Raw genomic sequence first — 20,796 nt, forward strand, 5'->3', positions numbered from 1 at the left:
TTTGGTTTTTTTTTTGTTTTTTTTTTTTGTTTTTTTTTTGTTTTTTTTTTTGTTTTTTTTTTTGTTTTTTTTTTTTGTTTTTTTTTTTTGTTTTTTAAGAAAAATTAGGGTTTTAAATCACCATAGAATGGTGTGGGTTGGAAGAAATATTAAAAATATCTAGTTTCAAATCCCCTGCCACAGGCAAACTTGCCATCCACTAGATCTGGCTGCCCAGGATCCTTGTCCACCCTTGCCTTGAATAGTTCCAGGAATGGACCATGCACAGCTTCTCTGGGTAACCTGTTCTACTACCTCACCACCCTCTGAGTACAAAAAACAATTCCAACTGACATCCAAATCTAAATCTCCCCTCTTTTAGTTTGGAGCCATTCCCTCTTGTCTTGTTGCTGTCAGACTGTGGGTCTCTGTCTTGAGACCCTCAGTCTCCATCTTTGTGCTGGCAGGAGCCTGTGTGGCACTGAGGCTGAGGACTATAGCTGGAGAGCAGAGATAGCAAGGATCTACCTGGTGCATCACACAGCCAGCCTGAATAGGGCTCATTGACACCCATTCCCATGAAAGCAGAATGTATTCTAATTACTGAATTGTACTATTGTGGAAGTCTTGTGATAAGGTATCTCTTTGGATCTTTTCTCAGCTAGCTTTTCTTCTATTATAACCACTTTTCAAGAAGCATTCCACTTTATCCATTGTGCATGACAGATGGCAAGGTAGATTAAGACCAGAACTTCATGATTGATAATACCAAACAGTTAAGCAAGAAAACGTTGCATACATCTTTGGGAAAATATCAGTCATTTCATCTATGCACAAGTTTATTGTTGGTTTTTTTTTTTTTTTTTTTTTTTTTTTCCCCACAGAAACAAAGAATTATAAAAATTCTTTAATAGAATCTGACTTTATATCAAGTTCCATTACCAGTGTTTATACTATTTTAAGTGTGGGTTTTGGATTTTCTTTCTAAGTTTTAATCTTGCCCTCTATTGTCTTTTTTTTTTTTTTTTTTTTTCTTTTATGCGAGGCCTTAGGAGAATTTCTCTTGTCTTTACCTCCACCAGTGCCATTTCCTGCATTGAAAGTGAATAATAATCTAGTCTTTGTTTTGTGCTTTGTTTTCTATGAATAAACCGGCAGCTTACCCATGTGAAAATATGATTTAAGCATTCTGTTATGTATTTTATCAGACCTCAATCTGATGGTTTTTTTTTTTTTTTTCCTTGTACTTTATCCTGTAGTCTTGTCTTCATATCAATATTAATTTGGGGCATATTCACGTGGCTGGTTGTGAGGAGACTTGAACTTTGTTCCCACTAGGAGCCTGCTGGCTTGAGGCTAGCCCTGGCCACCTTGCAGTACATTGCTGTTGGGCTGTGCTTCTCAGCAGGTCCCAGTGAATGTATTCAAGCACTAAGCAGACAAGGTCACAGCTTGCAGCTGGGAGGCTGCTTGTGCCTGCCTAATTGAGAGCTGCAGCAAGGAGATCTCATACCTGCTTTTTATTCTTTCACAGTCACCCTCCTTTTGGAGGCTCAAACAAGGAATGCATTTCTGTGCTTATATGTACTGTTATGTGAACCCCTTTCCCATGTTGCAGTATTTTCTTTGTGGTGAATTTTCTCTTTTGGCTTACCTTACAACACATTATAAAATCTTTTATAGGGATTTATTATGTACTTTGCTAATTAAAGTGTATGTTTTATCTTGTTTTTATCTCCAAAGGGATGATGGCACGGGAATTCTTAGACTCCTCCTTACAAGCATACGTATTCTTATTTGCTTTCTGAATGATTTCTTTTTGAGTTTAGCTAGTTGGAGATTGCTGGTGTGATTTTACTGGTTTGTCTCTGTGCTTTCTCTCTAATGGTAACTGAACACTTAGTAAGGTCTCTTTCCATAACTGTGATCTCCCTTCCTCCTCTTCATCCCTCAGTTAAGTTTCTCATGGGACCTTGCATGCCTAAGATAACCTCTGCAAAGAGGCTTTCTTTGGCATTGGCTCATAATGTAATGGGTTTGGGTTAAATTCAGAAGACAATTTATTTTTCAAGTATCATCAGTGGGGGGGGAGGGGGAATTGTTCATCTAATTTCTAAATAGAAACCCAAAGGTTTTATGGGAATTTTGCAACTATTTTCACAATCATAAGAATCTTTGACTTTTTACTAATGAAAAGGCTCTTTTGCTGTATCTTTTTCTAGCCCTCCTCCAGCATAGCTTGCTTCTGTTTCACAAACAATATCTGAACTCTAGCCAGTTTCAGCTCAGAACCTGTTTGAGAGGGTGAGGTTTCTACATATTTGATATTTCCCCTTGTTGGATTCTTCCTTGATAAGTTTAGTTGGACAAATGAAAGCAGATTTTGTTGAGCTTTTCTTCTTAGGTGCCTCCTAAAATGCAATTTGTGTCAAAGGAAGGAGTGCTCTCTCTCCTCAGGTCTGAAAACTTAAATAAAAGTAACTTTATATGATTTATATGGTTAAATTATTTTTATACCTTCTTGCTTCTCAAGTGTTTTCTGACTGCTACTATTTATTGCTGAGGAGTTTACTTTCTATTTCCATCTGTGCTTATAGTGCTCACTTCTAGTGGCACAATGAAGGAATAGTTTGTAGGAAGAATGACTTATTGCTTCTCCACTAGAGAGAAAGAAAAACTGGCAAGAAACTTGTCTCAACCTTCAAAGTTAGTTTGTGATTTTATTTTTTCATCCTTTAGCTCATTGTTATTACTTAGTAAAAAGCAAGTCTTAAATTGCAGTTATTAAAGTTGATAGGCCATTTTTACAATGGAGAGATTTTTCACAATGTATGTTTAACCTGATAGTAGGTGTAAATGTGTCACCCTTCAGTCTTGTTGATTTCTGGATAAACATTAAAACAATTTCAAGATAAGTGGGCAGCAAGAGGTTTCCATTTGTGTAGCTGAGGGATCTTTGAGGGAAAAAAAACAACAGGAAAGAGAGAGTGAAGCAGAAAGTGAACCCAATGAGGTATCAGTAGTTTGAAATACATCTGCTCTTACTAGTCCACATATATTTAATTAGGTTAATACAACTTCACAAATCATATATAATTCTTGTGGGCAGACATATATATAAAATAATGCATTAAGTATAAATATCACAATCATTTAAATTCTCACTAGAAAGTTAGGTTTTTAAAAACTAAGTTCTTGATGTGAAAAATCCTTGTATTGTTTTATATTCTTCATTTGATAGACAAATGTTTTAGCAATGCAATTTGCAGTTTTCATTATCAGTGTTAAACTAGTTATTGGCTTTCCATTAAGAAATCATATTTTAAATGACGTTACATAATTAGAAAAAAAAGTAGACTTCCATAAATGAAAACAAATTTGATAACTCTGAAGACCAGATATGCTAACTAACATTTTTTTAACAAATAGCTAGAAAACAGTACTGAATATTAACATACAACAAAGAAAACTCTCCACAATGAAGAACGAAGTGTGTCCAAAAGTATGTTCCATCTTTTCTGCTTCTAAAACCGATTCTTAGGTCATGTGATGAGTATGTTGCTAGGGAAGATGAAAAAGTACCTCACTACGTAACCTTGTTTTTTGTTCCCTTAACTTTAAAAATAAAAAGAACACATTGTTCTTCTTTTCAATGCCATTCTGACACTAGTGCAAAAAATGAGCATACAAAAGTAATTTTCTATTTTGATGCCTATTTCAAAATCATCACGTTAATATTATAGTAGATCTGCCAAAAATGTGAATCAATTTTGAGAAATTGTATCAATCCAAGAACTGTATAATGCTTGCATTGTCTAACTTGAATTCCCTACTTTTTTGTTTTGTCTATAGACGCCCTATTTTTGGCCTTCAAATTGTTGGGAGCCGGAAAACACAGACTATGGTCAGTGTGGAAATCTTTTCCTCTTTATTTTGGGAATTATGTATTATATAAATGAACATATCATTGCAGTCTATCTTGTTTAATCATTCCACTGTTAAAAGCGTAATTAATGTCATGTAATTCCTGTGCAATACTTGCTGATATTGAAACAAATATGTTGTTACCCTTTTCAAAGTTTATTAAAGCAGAAGTCAGATTTGGTGTTAATTTGATGGGGGGAAAAAAATAATCCCCAAAGGGCATCCAATCTATTTTACTATTTACATTTTCTATTTGTGTCAGGAAGTGTAATCACTTGCAATGATAAAGTCTTAGTGCAGTAGTACACATTTTATTGATAGTTCTGCAATAGTTATTCTCAGATTTGGACCCAAAAATGTAATGAGTTTAGGTTTCTTATTTTTGATATGTGACATGTAAAATTATTTGCTATAGTTCTAATATGAAGTGCATTAGAAAATACCTTGTTTGCTTCCCTATTTTTTGGTTTCCTATTATAACTTGCATGCAACAATTACTGATGTGCACTTAGACTTGCAAAAAATCCTTAGGTTAAGCTTTTCAAAAACTGATAACCAGATTGAAATATCTCTGTACAGCAAACAATAACCTAATTTTTTCATTAAAAAAATTATCTATGCAGTTTCCATTCCAGTGCAGGCTGTAAGCACTCACTTCATCTGACGGCAAAGTCACTTATTTGGGTACTAAGCGCATACATGATGGCTTACGTTTAAAAACAAACAAACAAAAAAAACCTAAAATCTTTTGGAAATATAGGTAGGTTTTTCACTTGTAAGGTAAATTCAGTCTCAGTGCTTGGGAGCTGAAAACTGTAGGGTCATTGTAAGGATATGACCTGTTTTCAGCTGGGACAGAGCTGATTTTCTTCATTTTGTCCGGTATGATATTGAGTTTTGGTTTTGTCCTGGTTTATCAGTATTCCATGTTAGGAGAAAAATAATGTTTAAACACACCAATGTTTTAGTTGTTGCTTAGCAGTGCTGTACAGAGCCAAAAGCATTTCAGTTTCTCAGCTTTCTTTGTTGCCCTGTCAGCAAAAAGACTGGAGGGCACAAATCGCTGCACAGAAACAGGTCAGCTAACCTAAACTGACTGAAGAGACAATCCTCTGTGTATTGAAAGGGGCAGGAAAACCCATTTCATAAATACATGGCTGAGAGGCTGGTGCAATTGCAAACACTTTTTATTTTATTTTATTTTTTTACTGTGGGGCGGTTTACTCAGCCTGATGTCTGTTGATGGATCTCACCTGTCTCAAAGCAGGAAACAGATCCTAGCCCTAGAACTGGCAGGGTTTGTTGAGAGGGCTTTAAACGAGTTATGAAGGGGGAAGGGGATAAAACCAGGCCTCCTAGAGAGGAGTCTAGGGGAATAATGACAGGACTAGAGATGAGGCAAGCTGCTCAGCTGAAGTGCATCTGCACCAATGCAAACAGGAGGGGCTGGAAGCCATATTGCAGCACACAAACTATGACTTAGTTGCCATTATGGAAACTCCTGAAGTGCTGCAGTGGAGGGCAACAAGCTCTTCAGAAGGGACAGGTAAAGAAAGAGGGGTGGTGATATGGCTCTCCATGCTAAAGAGTGTTTTGATGTTGAGCTTAGGGCTAGAATGATATGGTTGAATCACCATGTGGAAGGATCACGGTGAGGACCAACAGGGTGGGCATCTTGATGGAAGTCTGTTATAGACCACCTAACCAGGATGAAGAGTCTTATGGGGCATTCTACAAACAGCTGGCAGAAGTTGTGTGATTGACAGCCCTTGTTCTCATAAGAACTTCAACCTCCTAGCTATATTCTGGAAATACAGTACAGCACAGAACAAGCAGTCTGGTTCTAGAGTGTATAGAAGTTAACTTCCTGACGCAGCTGATAAGAGAACTTACCAGTGGACGTGCCCTGTCAGACCTGCTGTTCACAAACAGAAGTGGACTAGTTGGAGATGGAGAGGTCAGGATCTGTCTTGGACAGAATGACCATGAAGTGGTAGAGTTTTCAATTCTTGGTAAAGTCAGGACTGGAGGCAGTAAGACTACTACCTTGGACTACCGCACTGGAACAGGTTGCCCAAGGAGGTTGTGGATGCCCCATACCTGGAGACATTCAAAGCCAGGCTGGATGTGGCTCTGGGCAACCTGGTCTAGTGGTTTGCAACCCTGCACTTAGCAGGGGGGGGTTGAAACTAGATGATCATCATCTAGTTTCATCATTTTCAACCCAGGTCATTCTATGATTCTGTGACTTCCACACGGTGGACTTTGAACTGTTCAGGACACTGGTAGGGAGAGTTCCTTGGGATTCAGTCCTGAAGGATAAAGGGAAGGAAGGCAGGTAGCTCTCAAGAAGGAAGTCCTAAAGGTGCAGGAGCAGGCTGTCCCCCTGAGCTGCAAGATGAGCTAGCAGGAAAGAAGACCAGCATGGATGAACTGGGAGCTTTTCCTGAGGCTCCAGGAGAAAAAGAGAATCTACCTCCTGTGGAAGAAGGAATGGACAATTTGGGGAGAGTATGAAGAATTTGTTAGGATGTGCAGGGAGAAAATTAGAAAGGCAAAAGCCCAGCTTGACCAGATTTACCCCAACTTGGCTGTGGGGGAAAAGAGGAAAAAAAACTTTACAATGTATTAGCATGTATTACAATGTATTAGTAAGAGGAGGACTTAGGAGAGCCTTCATCTTTTACTGAATACTGCAGAGAGTGTGACCACTGAAGATAAAGAAGGTGTTGAGAACCTCAGCCTTTTCCTTACATCTGTCTTTAAAATTCATACCAGTTATCACTGGGGTACTCTACCCTCTGGCCTGGAAGTCTTGGGTGAGGAGCAGAATAAACTTTCCACGATTCATAGTTTTTATTTCAAACTACCAGTTTTGCTTGCTAGATTGAACCTCAAGATGATGGATGGTTCTCATGGACACTTCTTGCTTTTCCAGAGCACACAAAATTTGATTTCAAATGTGCTGCTACATAAAACAATTTCAAACTGAGACTCTCAGCAGAGATGAGTACCTTCAAGGGAGAGTTCGAAAAATGTACTAGTTTCCTCATCCTATAGAATGAGAAAAATATTAATCTTATAAAATGCTGATATTTGAGGATTTCCAGCAAGTAGTTATCAAAGGCTATGAAGGAAGGGTAGTTCATACCGCACCTGAGTGATTAGCCACTGCATATGAGGGAGTTAATCACTGAAGGAGGAATACTTGATTTACTAGTTATTCAAATGTTTTTTCTTTCCTTGAAAGTTATTTGTTTTCCTCACAGGAGCCCTTCAATGTAGTCTCCTAATATGTTAAATATCAGAAAGTAATTTGCTGTAGTTCTAAGAGACATTGAGTTCTTCAGCTGTAGTGTGTATGACATTACTGGGGGAATTTTAATAAGCATATACTTAACACACCTGAACTCATGGTTAGTCTGAGGAGATTTCCTTTTGTCCTTTAATGAAAATTGTAAGAAACTAACTTTCTAGATGTAGCTTATTATTGGACTGATTTCCCAGTCCAATAATCCAATATATTGAATAGTCCAATATATCGAACAGAATTATGTGCACAAGTTTGTGAACAGAATTCTGATATAAACTGTGTAGTCTTTTTCATGTCAGAAATACAGAATTTAACTTGAGATCAGATTCTAACCCTCATTGAGCAGCAAGACTACTGGCTTGAGATCCCTTGAGATTCAGTGTAAGACCAGTATAATAATTTCCAGTTGGTGAATTTAAGTTCTGTTGCAGTGGGGTGAAGGAAGGAAAAGCCCCAACCCTGCCATCTCATTGCTCCCTTCAAATCATGAGACAAAGATGCAAGCCTGTAAGAAATCTGCCCAGTGCTTGCACTGGATCTACCTATGGAATCTGTGTGTTGCCAGAAATGACTAAGGCTAGAGCATTAACAGGAAAGTAGTCTTTTAAGGCTACTTTTCAATAACATTTTTATTGGGTTTGCATCTTCCCAAACTCAGAAGTTAGCCTTTGTTTTGTAGCCTGAGGTTTGGTTTTTTTTTTTTTTGTTTTTTTTTTTTCTCTCCCCTAATGGCTTTCTGTAAATAGAAAAGACAAGAGGAGAACAGAATACAGCTGTTTGCAGAAAGGATCACATCTCTGTTGTAAACAAATGGTCATTAGAAGAATGAAGAAAACTCAAATAAATAATATTCTAAAACCCAAAGAAGGATAGAAATGATTTGATGACATTAAATTTCATCACAAACACACTCCAACAAGGTTCTGCAGATTTTTCACAGTAATTGTTACCTACTAGAAAATAAAATAGATTTTTTTCTATTGCAGGTACATAATGCATTTAGTACTTGTCGCATATTACAGTGCTGTGCATTGATTCTGTTTTCATGGATATATCCTGAACAAACTTGAATTTCTGCCTCCTAAAACAAATTAATGGCAGGAATTAGGCGTTTTTAAATGAGAAAACAAAACAAAAAAATCTGCTTTCTGTGTAGTCTTCCTACATCAAAGAAAACAAAAAAAAAATCACTTTCTATGGGACTGATCTAATTTTGCAAGTCTATTAAAGCACACTACAGCTTTATTTTAATTTAAAAACTATGCCCCGCCCTTGATGTTTACTCACCTATAACTGGACTGCTGTCCAGAATGTAAAATACAGCCAGAAAATAATTAGATAAATTTAATTAGAAATGAAACGAGTTAGAGCACATGATAGTTTATTACTGAAACTAACTAAAAAATAAATATCCTTACTACTTTATGAAGCGTGTTATCATCTCTGAGATAATATTGGTTGCCCCATATTAACTTGTAAAAGAAAAGGCGTTCATTAAAAATATGTATGGAGAAAATGTGAGAAAAAACAGCATTCCAAAATTTCAAGAAACTTCAAGCTAGTTCTACTCATAAACAATAGTGCATTGCTGTGTCTCAGTGACAAAAACAGGGCTTGGATTAATATAACAGATACAAAAGTGGAAGTGTGCAGCCTTGGTTTTGATTTTAACTATCAAAGTAGTGACCGTAATTCTGAGACCACTGCTTAGAAAACATTAATATTCACAAATTGCAGAAAATCTCCTCTTGAAAATCATGCTGTAAGATATCTCAGGATAGATAAATTGTAAATATTTTTTTTTTTAAATTTGAATTATTTTATTCCATCTGTCGAAGACACCCATTTTAATGCCATATGTCTTGGTGTCCACCCACGCAGGGCATGTTGTTCTGTGCAGAATCTCATTGGTTTCAGTGGGATCTTATTGGTGAAAATAATTATGTGCATCTCACATTTTTAGCATTTGTGTTTCTGTTTGCTTGTTTGTAAAAAAAAAAAATGATGGTGTAGGTTAAGTCACTTTGCATTTCCTGTGGGCTGTCATATTCTTGAATTTGTTTGGTTTTATGACAAATAGAATTGGATTTCAGGTAAAAAATACTGTCTCTGAAAATGAATGGCTGAATGTGCTATCTGCCTACAGTCATCTTCATTTTTCTTACTTTTTTTTTTTTTTGCTAACAGATTTTTTTTTTCTGGCATATTAAAAACAGCTCACGCCATTAGGATAAAATTAAAGATGGAAACTTGAGTATGTTTCATGTCTGAACTGGTGAAGATTGGTTATGTATGAAATTATTATTCTTTACACATTTGGCCTCATGGAATTAGTTTGATTCTCTTGGAGGTGTAGTGACTCACAGCTGTTGCATGTTTGAGGGATTCAGTTTGCTGAATGAGATACATAAGAAATAGAAGGGTCTAGGGGAAAAATCTACTCACATGCCAAGCAAACTGATTTTTATGTTTGAGAATCTCAAGCAAAGTCTAAGCAAACTGAGGGAAATATTTGTAGCAATCGTATAAGGATTTCAGACATATAAGGTATAAATGAATTAGTAACTCTTAATCATCTTCTCTCTAGTGTACTTTTGCTGAAGTTTAGTCTCAAAGGTATCTGAGACATAAAGTAGTTCACTTACACTTGACTGTATATTAAAAAAAAATGTTCAAAGAGAGTCAGAAGAAAATTTTGTAAGTGCCACAGTCACTTATGATGTAAAAGAAGTTTGAACTAATGCTAGAAGACAATAATCAATTGTATCTACATAGTTGCAGGAGGATCTGTTTCAGCCTTGTCATTGTTGTGTGTGCATTTTCCCCAAGTGGGTTAGAAATGGAGGAGTTTTGCAGTTTTGATAGGTTATGGAGAAGAGGGTGAATAACTGATACTGCAGCATGAGTTTAGGAGCATACAACCGTCTGTTTTATAAATTGCATTAAATAAGACTATTTTCTATATATTCAAAGTGATTTCTGGTGTGAAGAATAACAAATCTTGAAAATGTACTTATGGTTAGTAGCCTTCTGGGTAAAGACATTCTATAAATTCAGCGTTCTAGGAAATGAGAACTTACACAATAAAATGCCTTAATTAATTACTGTCTTTAAAATAGATATGCTGTCTATCTAGATAAAAACAAGTGCTGCATGTAAACTTCTGTGGCAATTCCATAAATATTCATGATGGTCCTACCAGCTGAGTTACAGTAAAATATAGAAATCATCTCCTTTTGTTATGTGAAAGCTTTTGTCTCATAGATATTGTTCTCCAGCATTTCTGTAAAATCAAGATTCTGTCCTGTTTAAATTTTCTTGATAATTCATTTAACAAGTCAGACCATATAAAGCTTCCTTCCTAAAAGAAACTTTCTTACCAGGTAAGAGTAAACTGAAAAAGACCTCTGTTCAGCATCTGCTGCTCCTTTCTGAACATGAGCCATGGCAACTGGCTCATCTGCCTGTCCTCTGCCAAGCTTGCAGCCACACATACACAAGTACATAGCATTCAAAAAATAATTGCTATCATGCATAATTTTTTTCACATCTTGAAATTTTTCACATAATTTTCTCTCTAGCGTTTGTTGCCTACTTACTTTTCATATAACTAGCTTCAAATCTCTATCTGAAATATTGATTTTTCTTAGGAATTTTTTTCTTATACATCTTTCTGCATTGTTTTGCATGGAATAACTGACAAGAAGGAGGACTGTGCAGAAGAGGCATTATGTCCTTTCTTTGCCCATATGCTCAGGAGGGATTCCCTTGGCAACAGCTTAGCAGTAAGCAATGTCGATTTGAGAAACATTAAGCCGTATTGCTTGCCTGAACTCTGCTGGAAAACTGCATGTGCTCAGCATCTCTGGAAATGAATCCGTAAATATGAGTCAGTAGCTTGGGGCAAACTGGTAGCAAAGTAGCATTTTTCTTATATATAAGTTGTCAGATATGAATAAAAATATCTTTGTTAAAATGTTTTCCATGAGAATGGGGAAAAAATTATCAATATAGTGTAAATAGCTTGTGCATAGCTCTACAATTCTATAATCCTGAATCTTGATGCCCAATACCCATTTTTTCAACAGCTCATGTCAGCAAGAGTATGTCAGTAATGACTCCTGTAAACAATCCTCTTGGGTCTTTAATAGAAGTCTTTATTGTAAGGATCTGCCTCAGGATATCTCAAAATTTCCTGGATTTTCAGGTGAAGTGAGAAGCAGTGCCTTCCACCCATCTCAAGTAATTTACCAAATTGTTGTACTACTTGGTTGTCACTCCTTATGTAAGTGGCTTTTCATTGAGAAACTAGATACACAGAATGTGTTGACTAGGATCTTGGTAATGGGGCTAGGTGAGAAATAAAATCTAACGAGCAGCATTGTCCCTCAAGAAAATATGGCTGGCTCTAGTATTTGCTATGCATAAAATGTAATCTGAGTAGAACCTCGTGAAATGTGCTTTCAGGAGAGCTGCACTAGCAGAAAGATGGTCTAAGTAATCTACTTTTCCACTCCAGATTTTTTCCACTATATTATACTTCACAGCTACAAATTTCACTCATTAGGAACTATTTCTGTCATGTAAGTGATGAAAAGAATGTTTCCCTTAATAAGCATGTCCTGAATTTTGTTGTAAACTTTGCAATTCGGACACTGGCAGCCCACCACAGTTAGGGCTCTTTAAGCAGGAGGCGTTTCCCGAAAATGCTCTCCAATTCCCTCACCTCTTCAGAGTTTTTCACTTACCTGTTTGTTTTTTTTTTTTTAATGAATATGTGATTTATCTCTGTAATATGTGTAACATGTGAAGTGTGTTTGGCCAAGGCATTTGTATTCATAGAATCACAGAATCACCAAGGTTGGAAAAGACCTAAAAGATCATCCAGTTCATATCAAAATAGGCAGCATTACTTTAACAGTGCTACTTTAAAAGCATTGATAATCTGCATCTAGGTCCTAAAAATAGAGATTCTGATATTTATAAACATAATTTTCAGAATTGCTTTCAAATCACCATGTTTACGATATTAAATATGTTTTTCTTTTTTTTTTTTTTTAATGTTTCATTATTAATATCGAAGTTAGAGCTTTCAGGCTGTGACTACAAATGTCTTTTTTAGCCTTAACACTGACAGCACTCTGACAGTGGGCACTAAGTAATTGCCATCCTTGCAGCTGGGTTTTGCATAGCAAATTCATGGGAATTTAGGTGACTTGGATGGCCTTTCTTCTGTACCATTCTTTTGTCACCTTGCACAATTTTAACTGGCAACATAATCTGGAGAATTTTGTGTATAAAAAGATAGATTTGCTTTTTCTTGAACTCTCCCTAGTTCTTGAACTCCCTGGTATTTTGAAATTGGGTTTCTTTCTTGTCCTTGATTTATTTAAGAAATTTGTAATTAATTGGCTCTACTTCTCTAAATTTATTATCATACAACATTCCTTAAATGTTATGGAAATGTTGTGATCACAGAGTAAAAGCTGGTGAGTGGTAGGACTATTACAGAAATTTTGTTTTGGACCATTTGTAGATTTAGCACACAGAAACTGTCACAGTCTTGCTTAATGTCACTAGCATTAACTGAAGGGTGCAGTACGTTTACTGATAAATGAGGCTGACCCATTTGTCCACCTAAAAGAAAATTATCTTTTTTTTCCTATGACTGAGAGAAACTCAACAGCAGTCACAAATACCAAAAATTATTTTTTTAGAGCAGATCTTAAAATGGCATAAATAGCCCTAGAAATACTGATGTTGAAAAAGAGTTGTTTTCATTATCTCTGTTCTGTAGTTATGCTCAGTGCTTATTGTCCTGTAATTCTCCATCTGATGCAGATACTCACATATGGAGAACTTCTGTTTGCCCACAGGGCAGTTTGAAACCCTTGGAGCTTACATTACTTTCTGTTTTCTTTGCACTTTAAATACTGACTAGGCATGACTAGGCGCTGACTCTGAAATGAGAGTTTTGATTCAGAGAGGCTATAAATTTAATCTGGCTTCAGTGAAGAAAATGAAGTTCACAGAATGTTACACCCACCATCTAGGGGTGAATCAAGCTGTAACACTGCTGGCGCTGGGACAGTTACGTAAGGGGTTTTAAGTTTGTGTACGTGGTGGTGGATGTGTAGGTGGCATTATCTGTGGTCTTCAGAAGTGTGGATATCTTCCATAGGATTCAGCTGAAGCTTTTTTCCTCTGCTCTGTATAGATTGAGACCCCTTTTAGAAACAACGTTAAATTCCCAGCTTTAACTTTCAGTTGGAAGCTCTCTGTTTTGAGGTTTTTGTTGGTTTTGTTTCTGTCAGTATGTTTATTTAATACAATGAATAGGCAGTCCAGCTTATTGCTTCTAGAATAAAAGTTGCAATTATCACTGTGATATATAGAAGTTTGTGTGAATTTTCAAGCACAGTTGAACAGTTGAGCAGGAAACAGAGGTAATTAACCTGAAAACTTGCTATTTTGTATGTAACAATTTAAAAAATTTGGAGGGGAGAAAAGTCTATACGCCCTCTCCAATTTCTGGTTTTCACTTTCAACTCTCTAATTGTCTGGGTTTTGTGAACGTCTGAACAGAGTTTTCAAGAGCAAGTAGTCTTGCTTCACAGGTAACACTGTGTTTCTTAATTCCAGTTTGTGGTTCAAATACCCATTTATATAATGTAGATCACTCCAAAAGCAATGCTTCCTGTTTATTTCCATGGAAACTACAACAGGTACAAAGAACACAAAAACACTACTGGATAAAGCAAAATGCCAGCTATAAAACGTTATTTCTGTATATAATTGCCACCGTTAGCTATACGTTTTCTCCATCAATGAGCAGCAGCCTGCGTGCTGTGCTTGTAAAAATCTGTGCAGACCTCCAGAATGCAGCTTGTCTTTCACAGCGCTGTTGCTGCTGCTGAAACATACCACCCACTGCCTCACTGTGCTCACACTTACTGTTTGGTATCCAGAAACGTTCAGTAAGAATCAATGAATGTCAGTAGGTGCCATTTTTTTTCCCAAATGGTGGAATTCAATCCCATACCTTTGCTTCATATACACTTCCATGTGAGATGCCACTTGTCAGAGTGCCCCTCTGCTGCCATCTGTCACATGGCAACAAAATGTAATTAAATATTGGCGGGTTGGCTCTACTTCTACAGCCATACCACCAACATCCGCATCTGATGTTCTGGGTCAACAAAATAAAATAGGAGGCACTGCTTTGGAGCAGCCCTTTGGGATCTTTGGCCATCTTCCAGTATGAAATGTTACATATTCACACTGCATTTTAAATTGCTGGAAAATCTGTTTTCTTATGCTAATCAGCAACTTGTAAAGCATATAGCATTTAATACATAGATCACTTTAGTGGAGGCAATTCTGTTGATTGCAAAATCCATCAGAGTACACTGGCACGAAAAAAAGATTGTATGTGGCAGTCCATATTTAGTAAATTGAGGTTATTAATCAGACCCTGTTCCCAGTGTATCATTCATCCATATGTTAAGCATTTTTCAACACCCTGTGAGGGAACAGCAAGCACAGGCAGCTCTGCAATAGAAGATACATGAGGTTTAAGGGTGGCAACAGTACAGCAGAGGCTAATTTCTCACCAATAAAGTATTGAGTGACTGTGAAAGTCCTGGCTTAAGCTAGGAAGTCAGGGCAGCATTGGTAGTATATAGGCCTGTTTACAGGCATACCTTGTACAAATCAAGCAGGGGCAATGGAATGTAGCTGTGCTTAAACACACTATGGGTCGGTAGAGGTCCTGGAATGGGTTGCTTAGAGCACTTACAGCTCCATGGTGAACTGAGGGTCGAGAGCAGGGTCGTTGGGGGTCACTTTTAGTAAATGTCTTTTTTATTTATTGCACATGCTACAAATTAATGGACCTCCCCCCTGTGCAGGTTTAGAGTAGTGTAGGCTCAAAAACAGATTCTGCTTCAGAATAAACTGAAAGAACAGTTGCAGCCCTATATTTTTGTTTTTTGGACAGTCAATTAATAGTACTCATCTTCAAAAAATTTTGGCTGAATTCAGATACAATCCCCCTTCTTTGAAGTCTTTCAAACTTTCTTTATTCTCTCAGCATACTTGCTTTTATTTAAGCATAAGGATTCCTGGCTGGGAAATGCCTGCAGTTCTAATGTAGAGCAGTAGGATCACAAGAAGATATGTAAGAACAAAAAGAATATTTTGACAACTTGCTTCCTTCAGGCATAAAAGCAATCTGCAGAATTTTACAGATTCTGTCAAACTGCCAATACACTACAGTTACTAAGGACCATCTGATAATGATGCAGTCTGGTAAGTCAACCTAAGATGCAGTTCCAAAAATCTCCCATTAGCAGATCATAAATGAACACTGATGAGCTGGAAATTTCTTCTCTATTATTGTAATTTCCATTCTACAAATGCAGATGTCCATGTTTTGGGGAAAAGAATGGGAAACACAACACTGGGTATGTTGTAATTAACTGCATCATCTTTTTGTGCTGGAAAAGCATATGTGAAAATAGAGCAACTTATAGTTTGAGAACCTTACTGCAGACTTACTGCAGATTGTGGTTCCAAATGAAGCTGTAAAAACACCAGAATCTTTTTCAAATGATGAACATAGAAAAGCAGACACTGTCATACTCTGAAATGCCAAGGGATCATGACTGTCTTTTGGTAGAGGACCAGGAGACACATTGCTCGATGTGAAGCTACATTTTTTGGTGCAGAAAAGGAGTGGTACCAGAAAAAGACAGCAGCATCCATATTTCAGGTCTCATTCTCTGAACTTCAAAGGCATGAAACATTGTTTCTCTGTATTTTCAAAGTTTCTGGCTGAAAATGAGAGATTTTCACATTTTTTCTGCATTCCAATAGATTAGTGAATTTTGTTATGGACAAACCAAGGTTTTGTATTGGCAAGACTGTGAACTAATGAACTCAAATTCCTGAGCAGCTGCCCACTTCTATTCTGTCTACAGTAGCTCTTAAAAAGATCCTCAAACATGCACTTTTATAAGGATGAATTGTTAGCACACCGCAATGACGGTATATTGAGTCATGGAGTAGGAATGTTCTTGAGGACTATTTTGTTCTGCACTAGTGATTTCCAAGGTAACTAAATCCTTATTGGGAATATTCCAAACCATCAATATTATAACTTTTATATTCCCAAAAGGGAGGTGATCTAGATACTAGAGAAATTCTTTTTCCGGAGAAAAATGTCTAGGGGATGAACATGATTTGGCTAACTATGTACGTGACGAGAAACAAGTGTTCTTATAAGGACTCTTTGCCAAGGTGTTGAAGCAAAAAGGATAATTAAGAGAACTGCAGGAAATATTCTGTGGTATGCTCACATAGTGAAGACAAGGATTTTCTCAGACACAGTATTATATTAAGAATCCAGAAAGCTAATTCTTCTGTCCGCATCTGCTCCTGGTGACCTAGTGGTTGTCTTGCCAGCTCTGAGTACTCTGTGATCTGAAGATGCCTCTTCTATTGCAGCCTCCTCTGGCAGAAAGGTGGACAGTTGGCTGCCTCTACAGCAGTGACTTTTGTTGAAAGTAGGAGGAGATGCCAACCCCAAAATTTATCCACAAGGGGATTCAAGGAAGTGCTAAGCTAATTAAAGGTGCCTATAATGGGGAACATGAAAATATGACTTAGAAAAGGATAAGCAAGTGCAGAGAGTAGAGAGTTTGTTTTGTTTCTGTTAAAATGGTTGGAATGGACAACTTCTGGAATTCTTAGAACTGTCTACACATTTCTATTAAATATACACTGTATGTATACATTTTATTGATGATATTTTCAAGGATTTTAAGAATGTTTTATCATGTTCAGAAAAAATAACCTATTTTGAAGGAAAAGGGGGAAAAATGTTTCACTGTCAGAGGAGTTAAATATTAAAGACTATCTTTGTCCTTTTTATTTTTCTAGCGCTGTGAATACATCCTCACTACAAAGGGTCCAGAATTCATTTAATCTTTTTGTGACATTTCATTATGTGTTCCAATGCACTAGTGTAATTGTATAGTACTATTAAAATGTATGGAAACAGAGGCTATAGAAATTCTTTGCTTGCTGTACTGGATGTGTGATTAGTGTATTTGCATCCGTACATACGTATGTTCAATACAATACGTATTGAAGACAAAGAAATTGCACTGGAACCAGAGAGAATGCAGGAGCATAACAAACAAAGGAAGTGGACATTGCTTCTTAAAGGAATTAAAAAAGTGTGAAAGAAAACAGGCTAGGTAATGTATATTAAATGAGGAAAAAATAGACAAAAAACTGTATCAAACAACTTCATCTTATGTCAAGTAACACTTGTAGCTGCTGCTGGAGTTATGAGAAGTGCTTGTCATCAATGCACCAAAATAACATCCATCAGTGGGGGTTTCCATGCATTTGCAAGTGATTTGTTTGACATAAATGTATTTCCTTCAGAGTTGTAAAATTTATATGTAATTGGTTTGATTACCTTAAAAATCAAAGCTAAATACAAAACAAACAGTTCCTTCTTCCTAGAGATTGCAGGAATTATGTTCCTATATGCAGTTATTTCTCTTTGTGACCTGTAGTGGAGAAGCTAGTAGGAGTAATTGCCTATTCCTAGCAGAATCATTGGCTCATTTTGCTGATCACAGAGACCACTGTTAAGGTTTTCTTACCTGCACTGATCAAAAGATTCTCCCATGTTATATGTGAGAATGTGCTCAGAAGTAGTGATATGGGTAGACACCACTGCCAGACTTTAGCAGAAAGAATTGTAGTTCCCTCCTTATCTTTCTGTTGGGGCATCCTGTGTAATGCTTTTGGGGTGATGGGAAATAAATAAATCTGTTGGAAATATGCTTCATTTGTAAAGAATATAGAGACTGAAGAAGTAAGAATCAAGCTTTTATTCAAATAGAAACAACTGTGCTGTCTGTGTAGCCTTAACTTTCATTTTCATGTTTTCAGTATTTAGTTCCATTTTACTATTCTGTTCAGTCAGGATGAAGTGGAGGCAGAACAGATCTGCTGAATGATTTTGGTTTTAGAAAAGAATGAAAGATTTTGTATCTAATACAAGCTTCTCCTTTTTCATTTTTTGATCTAATCTTGTTTTAAATGGAAGTCATTGCAGACTGTCCTGTATGATACTTGAATTTTTTTTTTTAATCAATTTTTAATTAAAAGTTTATGTACGCAATTTTTATATTTCCTGAGGAATGCACACACAGTTAAAGATGTTTTTGCCATTTTGTCTTTAATTTGCCATGAAATAAATTCACTGCAAGTATCTTGTGCATTTTGTATGTGACATCTATTACATAAAGCAGATTTTATAATTATTTAATGAACCTTTGTATCTGACCTGTAATTTCAGTTAAATTACTTGTAGCGTTGATCCCGCATCTAAAGCTTTTCAGAACTGAAGAATTCAAAACGAAAAAGAGGGCGAGCAATAAAGTATAGATGAAGGCTCTAGATTTCTGGTCTGCTGTGTTTGTGAGACAGTAGCAAATCCTGTATGATTTTTATTCTGTTTCAGCGGTTTACCTCTGCAAGCGGACAATGCAAAATAAAGCAAGGCTAGAGCTAGCAGACTATGAAGCTGTAAGTACCTGAGAAAAAGTAAATTTCTTTGCTGATCTTAATTAGCATGTAAAATAATGATAAGTGTGAGAACTGTGGGCATTCTGTAGTTATAAAACTTTTGCCAGCATGTGGGTTTGACATTGCTCCGGAGTAATAAAAGGTGTTTGAGAGGCAGTAGCAAAGGCTGGCTGGGCAAGAGTTGACATTTTGGCTTGTCTCTAATACTGGATCATCATGCAAGGATCAGAAACAGCTGCTTGCAAATCCCACATACACTTCGTGTTTGAAAGCAATTGTACTCTACATAGTGTAAAGACTTGAATGAAAAGTCTCTGGCAATGTTTTGAGAAGCGTTTAGTAGCTATAGAGATATGAATCTCATTCTTAAAAGTGTTGCTGGCACTTGAGCTTACATCTCATCAGTTATACTATGGGCAAAGACTGCTAGAGTAGAAGCACTTCCCACTATAAATGTCATGCTCTGCCCCAGGCAAGAAAGCAAGGTAATTGGGGCTAGGAAGAGCAGTAGGAGGAAGGAGTTTGATTAGGTGAGGAGGAAGGCACTGACCAAGGAGATGGGTTGGATTCCATCCCTATTCCCCCTGAAGTTCCTGAATTTTTCATGAAAGTGTCAACATAAGATTCATGCACAGTTCTGTCTCTGCACTGAAAGCTGTCCAGCTGTGTTACTATGACATGATAGTAGGATAGTCAGCCAGACCTCTCAACATGCCAAATACTCCAGCCTCAGCGTCATGCTGACAGACTTCATTGCCTCTTCTGGCACAAACTTGCTTTTCAGTGTACTGCGCTGTGAGGTATGTATGATTTTATATTTGCATAGAAAATTTACCTCCAGTATACTATTCATAAGAGCCTTTATTGGTATTTACAAGATTTCCAGTCTCTGTAATCTTTATTTTTGATAAGAATTTAGTTGAGAGACTTTTGCAATACATAGAAATACAATTAACACAACACTTTTTGTTAGGAAGTTTAAAGATGTTTTTTCACTTAATCTCAATAAAAACAATGTGCTATGGCAACTGGGATCTTTCTTGATGAATTTAAGTACCTCATTCTTCTCCATGTTATCATAATGCATGCTGTTGCCTCTCAAGCTTGAGAGAGATAGAAAAGCTCTGTCACAGACCATGAACCTGTTCCAGTGCCACCAAAATAATTTTCTCAAGGTTTGGAAAATCTTCTTCCTGTTATTAGTAGTAGAATATAGCATATATACATTTCTCATGCAGTACTGAATAACTTTAGTCTGTATTTCTTTTGAAATGAGAATAGCTGTGGATAGCTTCAGAGACTCCTACATTACAAAAATATTCCTACTTTCTCATTATTGTATTTTAAATACATTTGTATGTAGCCAACATTATCAAATACAAGTCATTCATACAGGCAACTGATGGAATTTGTCATGTAGATCATTCAATATGGAAATTTCTTCTGTTACCTTTCATGAATAGGTATAAAACAAGAATGTGGTTTTGCATTATTACAGGATTACACAGTCCAACACCCAGCACATGGAAATCTTTCAAAAATCCCATGTTCTTTTAGAGGATTTCATCCACTCTTATCATCAAATTTTCAAAGCAAAAATAGTGAGGACATTAAAAAGTAGATTGATGTAATGTTCTATCCTCTTTGGATTTTTGCAAACACTTTAAATCATAAGGTACATTTACACTGGTAGACACTATGGCTTGCATTACGTCTTTGTGGGGGGGGGCATGGGAGGAGGAAAAGGTAAGTCAAAAACTATTAAACAGTAAATTGCTACCTAACTTGTCAAAACTGTGATCTGTTTTCAGGAGAGCTTGGCCAGGCTACAGCGAGCATTTGCTCGGAAGTGGGAGTTTATTTTTATGCAAGCTGAAGCACAAGCAAAGTAAGTTCCTTTGAAGATGAGTTTTGTGTGTGCATGTGTGTGTGCTTTTAAAGGGAATAGGGGATAAATAAGATATTGGAAA

The 20,796-nt window shown here is 36.6% G+C and overlaps 1 protein-coding gene across 13 annotated transcripts in view; it reads left to right on the forward strand.

Moving 5' to 3' along the window:
- The window catches only part of RGS7 (regulator of G protein signaling 7), a gene marked incomplete at both ends in the record, with an annotated part of 229,393 nt that overhangs the window by 155,596 nt on the left and 53,001 nt on the right, over positions 1-20,796 (forward strand). For 10 of the 13 annotated variants that reach the window (XM_079550167.1, XM_079550168.1, XM_079550170.1 and 7 more), the window contains 3 exons: positions 3,832-3,883; positions 18,762-18,826; positions 20,638-20,714. In XM_079550167.1, the coding sequence (XP_079406293.1) occupies positions 3,832-3,883; positions 18,762-18,826; positions 20,638-20,714 (194 nt within the window). The remainder of the gene's footprint in view (positions 1-3,831; positions 3,884-18,761; positions 18,827-20,637; positions 20,715-20,796) is intronic. The other 3 variants (XM_079550166.1, XM_079550174.1, XM_079550165.1) reach the window with 1 other exon arrangement.

This window comes from Tetrao urogallus (assembly GCF_951394365.1).
Source record: "Tetrao urogallus genome assembly, chromosome: 2".
Taxonomy (NCBI): domain Eukaryota; kingdom Metazoa; phylum Chordata; class Aves; order Galliformes; family Phasianidae; genus Tetrao; species Tetrao urogallus.